The 6,125-nt window shown below is 42.5% G+C and overlaps 1 protein-coding gene across 3 annotated transcripts in view; it reads left to right on the top strand.

The window, feature by feature from the left end:
- marchf7 (membrane-associated ring finger (C3HC4) 7) overlaps positions 1–3,829 on the top strand; it is a 35,453-nt gene extending 31,624 nt beyond the window's left edge. For all 3 annotated transcript variants that reach the window (XM_063212029.1, XM_063212028.1, XM_063212030.1), the window contains 2 exons: positions 445–493; positions 2,190–3,829. In XM_063212029.1, coding sequence (XP_063068099.1) covers positions 445–493; positions 2,190–2,281 — 141 coding nt within the window. In that variant the 3' untranslated portion in view covers positions 2,282–3,829. The remainder of the gene's footprint in view (positions 1–444; positions 494–2,189) is intronic.
- Positions 3,830–6,125: the final 2,296 nt, after the last annotated feature.

The following is a 6,125-nucleotide window of genomic DNA, read 5'->3' as shown; positions in this document are numbered from 1 at the left end:
CACTCCTCTCCTTCTCCTTTCATCTCATCTTTTGGTCTCTGCTGCCTCCTTAGGCACAAGTCTGAACTCCACCCTAACTAGTACACTGAAGACTGGTTGACATGTTTAGATCTCAGTATAGTTTACAATTGACCTGAACATGGAATTAGACAAAAAAAGTTGTGACCTATTAAACCCAGTAATTCTGATAAAAGGAGAGACCCCATTATAACTTCTAAAAATACAGTATTTTTGGGATCATCCACTATCAGATTAACAGCTACACCTGGATTTGGTGTGTCTAATGACTTGGTCACCTTTTGTAGTATACCCCCTGGCATTGTTGTTTTATATATAGAAGTATACATATCCAGAAATAATATAAGTAGTACATTTTAAAAGTGTGTAATTTTGTGTCGAGTTTCTTCTCTAAAGCATGAAAAATTCTCCCCTTTTCTCGCTTAGTTTTTCAACTTGGCGAGAACTCTTCACGAGCACATGGACAATCTTGAAAGTACGTTGGAATGACTCCTGTGTTTCTTTTTTTTTCACTGATGCATTTGGTTTTTTGTTGTGCCATGAATTTAAAACCCTAAAGGTTGACTGGCAGTGCTGAAAGCCCTAGCCTTGCTGCCAAAGTTTGCTAAAAACACTCATTATCTTTTAAAGTGTGGGTCCTTGTTAAAACCTCTTTATAGGGGATGAGTGAAATGCTACTTGTTGTATTTGACTAAGGGGTTATAAAAATTCTGGTGGGTGAAAAAAAGCCCACTATAACATTCATGGCCAGACAGAAAGCTGTGTGTGCCCCCTAGTAAGGCGTCTTGTTAGGGGTTATTTGAGAAGTGAGTAGTGAGGAGAACATAATGGTGCTTTCCAGGCCCTCCACTCTGCTTTATTAACAAGCTGTAAGCCCTAATCAAATCCAGAAGAGTTCTGGGCTGCTTTTCAGCTCAGCTCTTTTTTTTCCATTCAGCCTGGGGAATGGTGTTCTCACGAGCAGTGCTGCCAGATGAAGCTCTTTTTTTGAGCTCTTTTGCATTGATAATGTGTGGGTAAAAAAAATGTCTTGGGCAGATATAACAGTCCCACTTCACCCCCATACGTCTATGCCCCTGGCTGTGACATCCACTGAGTTATCAGGGCCCCCAGTACTGGGGGTGGTGCCCACTGGCAGGCAGACTCATCAGAAGAGGGCTCCATAGGGCTAGGCATTTAGTAACCAGTAAGATATTTCTGAACCCCTGTTCATACTAGGAAGTGTCCTGTAGGATTGTAAGCATCTGAAAGGAACTGGTCCAGGTTTACTGTCCTTTTTTAATTAATTTTTAATTTAAGATTTTTTTTTTAATGCCAACCTTTATCTTGCCACCCTGCTCCCAAGACAGAGTGAGGGAGGGTGTGAGAGGGTGAGGGAGAACAGCATTCATGGAATATTCTAGATGCTGCTGCTGCTGCTGCTGCTGCTGCTGGTGTCGGTGTCGGTGATGCATACGTTTTTTTTGGCAGAGCGTGAGTGCGTTACAATATGCGACCTTGCCTCCTCCACTTGTGCTTGTCTCCTCGTACCAGGAAGTAATATGTCATGATGACATCACTGACAACAGCATTATATTTCAATATCTTGCAAAAGCTCAATTGTAAAGTCTTTTTCTCATTTGCAATCGGGATGGTAAATGAAAAACAGTCCCTCAAAAGTTGTTTTGGCTAGGCTGACCGCTGGGAAACTTTATCGTTTTATCCACGGAGGAGGGGCCAGGAGGCAGGGCGAGGAAACAAGCACAAGGGGAGGAGGCAAGGTCGCATATTGTAACGCACTCCGTGTCTTGGTTGGCACAGTCCTGAGTGCCCACAGTGTCCCTTTTATCACCCAGGGAGGAATGCTGTGAATGTAGAGCTGATGTCATCTGGGCCAGTTAGGTCCATTCACAAACCTCTGATGTGTGAAAAATGTTACCAGTTAAAGTGGCCGTATGCCGTTTTTTTGCCGTTGTTATACAAAGACCTGTCTTGATGATTTAGAGTTGGATTTCGGAGTTACAGACATGAGTTGATTAACATGTATGAAAAGAACATTTTTAACCTTTCTCTCTCTCTCTCTCTCTCCCTCTCCCTCTCTCTCTCTCTCTCTCTCTCCCTCCCTCTCTCTCTCTCCCTCTCTCTCCCTCTCTCTCCCTCTCTCTCTCTCTCTCTCTCTCTCTCTCTCTCAGGTTCCTACGCGGAGTCGGATGAGGAGGATCACCGGCCGTCCATCGACTTCTGTGACCTGGAGGATGACGACGAGGAAGAGGAGGAGTATTGAGGAAGAGTACCAAGAAAGATGACGACTATTGAGGAAGAGGAAGAGAACTGAATACTGTTCAAAGGGATGAAGATGAGGAAGGGTTGGAGTACTGAATCAAAGGGACAATAATAAACGACTAAATAAAAAGCCAGGAAGCCACCTGGTCTGTGAAAATGGAAGCCGGAAGAGAAGGAGGAGGGAAGGGGGATGGGGGTGGGAATCATTGTCAAGATTGCCCCCTCTGACTCTCCTCTGTCCTGGGGTGCATTCCAATATGCACACTCCCGTCCTCCACTTGTGCTTGTGGCCTTGCCCCCGCCTCCTGGCCCCTCCTCCGTGGAGAAAACGATTAAGTTCCCCAGTTGTCAGCCTAAGCCACAACAACTTTTGGGGGACTGTTTCATTCAACATCCCAATTGCAAATGAGAAAATTATGTTTAAGTTGTGAGGTCACAAGCAGGCAAGTGAGCAAGGGAGGATGGGAGTGTGCTTATTGGAATGCACCCTCGGGTGGGTTCATCCAACCTCCCCTCCTCTATCCTTTGTTCTCTGCAAAAAAGAGAAGAGTGAGCCACCACCATGCAAAGATCAGGGGACTAGAAGAATAAAAAGAATTAGCTTTGTTTCTGCCTTAAACACCACATTATGAGAATGAAAAGTAACAAAATAAGAGCAAGTTTCTGTGTGTGTGTGTGTGTGTGGCTGGATATGTTCTGTCCTCTGTTCTGGTTTAGTTTCTTAAATCACTGTTTCCTATTGTTCCTCTGGAGAAAACACTCTGCCTTGCTTTCTGTCTGTCTGTCTTTCTTATTTTTCATTTTCCTGTGTCTCTCCATGATGATGTTTCCACAGCCATTTTTAGTTTTGCTTATTCACTCACTTATTTTCTCTCTTACTCACGCATATCCACTAGTGTTTCTCTCTCATGGGGTAAGACGGGCACAAGCTTACCTTGCAAAAGGCTGGCTTGTATCTTTTCCCCATGTTAGTTTGTGTGTGAGCTGGTCTGTTCACAAATGCCTTTGGGTGTCTGTGCGCGTGCAACGCGCATATTTTGAGTGTGCGTGCATGTGTGTAAAGGCATTGTGATGTGCTCGCTAAACTCCCCCTCCGTTGAGGGAAGCCATCTTTTTTTGATATCTACTGGAGCAGTGGGTCTGCCTCTGGTGTTGTCTCTGTGTTGTCATTTTCACGTACGACTGGCATGGCCGGGCGTGTGTGTATTAGTGTGTGTCTGTGTGTGCGCACAGGGTGGCTCTGAGAAGAAACTGCGTTTTGCACCCCCTTTCAAACTATTGTCACTCACTCTCCCATTCTCTGTATGTGAGGGAAAAAAAACGAGTTGTTATTGAGGATGGAACTTCTTCAGTTGATGTGAACCTGAGCACTCTGGTGGCTTCAGATCTTAGTTGTTTTGTTGTCTTTTTTTTCTTGATGTCTTGTTCCATTTCTCTGTTTGTTTTTTTGTGTTAAGAACAAAAGCAAAAAGATTATGTATGTTTTTTGGTCTGCTTGACTGTAGTTTTCCTGATTTAATTCCTACAAATAAAGCTTTGAGGTGGGGGACGTGTTTGCTATCTATTCATTTTAGAGCACTGCATGAGAGACAACCTTTTCTGGTTGAAATGAGTCTCCTTAATTCCTTAACTGTACCTAATGTGGTAGATCCACTGTAACAGTGAACCATTCAAATAAAGTGTTCCCTAGGTGTATTTTGCCCTTAGTGGTAATACTGTATTGTCACTGAAAGTCTTGTCAAACATTTTTATCCAGCTCCTCTCTAGAAGATGGAAAACAGTTGGATGTGGACAGGGCTGTTTTGTTTATTTACATTATGCAAAACAAAAAACAGGGTTCCCACTGGTGCTTGAATACTTCAATAAGTGTTTTCAAGGTTGTGAAAATGCTTGATTTTTTTGGTGAAGTGCTTGAAAATGCTTGAAATTTGTGTAAACGCGCACTCTGTAAGCCAAATACTAGAAATAAGTTGTTGTTTGACACCCTAAAATTGATTAGAATGGAGGAAATTGCATCTTAAAAATACAAAAAAAATCTGGGGGAGGACCCCCACACCCCCTTCCCGTGACCTATTAAAGGTGCTGGAAAACTGAAATTTTGGTGCTTGAAGGTGCTTGAATTTGTTCATGAAAAAGATGTGGGAACCCTGAAAAAGACTTAGCAATTGGATTTGCTCTTAATTTTGAGGAGGAGAAAAGGGCAGCGACTCCTGGATGACCTCATACATTTTAGGGGTAGTATCACTTCACGGTCAATGGTCAGATTGTGCATTGGCCATATCTCTCAAAAGATCTTACACTGTAAAACTTGTATGTGGCCCTAGATTGTAACTAATTAATCATTTTTTAAACAAATAATGGCATTGTTTCTCCACTATCAAGAGAAGGCTTAATCCAGCGGTGTCAAACATTTCATTTCAGGGGCCACAACATATAGCCTATTTGAGCTCAAGTGGGCCTCAAATAATGATGTGATCTCAAATCTTGGAATCACATTGCTAGTCAATCATCTTGAGGTGGTTGACAGGCAGCCGTTAGCCTCAGGAGCACTGACTGTAGATGGTGACCAAAAAAAACATTTGTTCTGAATTATTAAAAAAGTGAAATCTCAGACAACTGCAGCAAATATTGAAATGGGCTAGAGATTTACTTCTTATTTTTTCTCTACAAAGTATGGTCTTAATCCAGAGCCATGGAAGTAGGGGAAACCTGACTGACTAGCACACAGATTTAGTATTAATGATTCATTGGACTTGAACAGTTGGTGTACAACACCTGATCCCTGGTGTCATCTATGGGGCAGGGAATAGGCCCTATTGTCAGGCAGCAGTCTATTGTGGCTCTGCATGTGGTAGGCTACTGCATGCTGGGTAGGGTAGACCTTTTGAAATGGGCCTCTGAAAAGGGGGAGTGGGGGTGTCAGTGTGTGCATGCCTGTTTCATGTGCGTGCGTGCGTGCGTGCGTGCGTGCGTGCGTGCGTGCGTGCGTGCGTGCGTGTGTCCTGTATAATGCAGTAGTAGGGGTGGTGGCGGTGCTGTGTTTGTTGTTTGGCTATTGAGTTTCAGTGCCGCTCATGGCTGCCAAAAAGTGCTGACCTTACCTTTTAAACCCTGGAAGCTGATTCCTCTTTGATGCACCAGCAATCACTAGTCAGCAGTCCCTGCCAAACTATAGCCAAGCACTCAAGCTACATGTCAAAAGGCCCTACAACAGTCTGTCTGGGATCTAAACTACACTGGTACTACAGTCAGTCTGTAAAATGTCAGTCTTGTATATCAGGCTTGTATATCCGAATTTAATGAATTTGAATTCAAAGTAATGCCATAATACGAACACTAGGTGGTGTCATTACCTTGAATTGCTTTGAATTTAAGCTACACCATCCATTGAGAGTACATGAAGAGCTCTTTTCCAAAACGCTCCACCATTTTTGACTTTTTGCACTTTAATATTGGAATTGACAGTTAAGAAGTCCTATAATCTATATGTGAATTCTTGCCATTCAAATGTTTTCAGAACATACTTTTGAAATCTCTATAAAATGCATTTTGCAATGCAATTCAATGGAAAGCCCAATAGAAAATGTCAATTTTCCAACATTCTATAAAATGGATATATCTCATTTTGGAGAAGAGCTCTTCACAAAGAACACCACCACCTAGTGTTCATATCATGGCATTACTTTGAATTCAAATTCATTCAATTCGGAATTTCGTACAAGCCTGTTGTATATATGTCCTGGCATGGTATAGAGAGAAAATGTAATTTCATTTTCCTTGTATGACTTCTGCATATGAAGAAAGTGACAATAAAAGCTGACTTGACTTACATCTCTTCAGAAAAA

This window comes from Engraulis encrasicolus, chromosome 12 (genome assembly GCF_034702125.1).
Source record: "Engraulis encrasicolus isolate BLACKSEA-1 chromosome 12, IST_EnEncr_1.0, whole genome shotgun sequence".
Lineage (NCBI taxonomy): Eukaryota > Metazoa > Chordata > Actinopteri > Clupeiformes > Engraulidae > Engraulis > Engraulis encrasicolus.
Note: the sequence above shows the minus strand (reverse complement) of the source record. Positions and strands in the feature narration are given on the sequence as shown.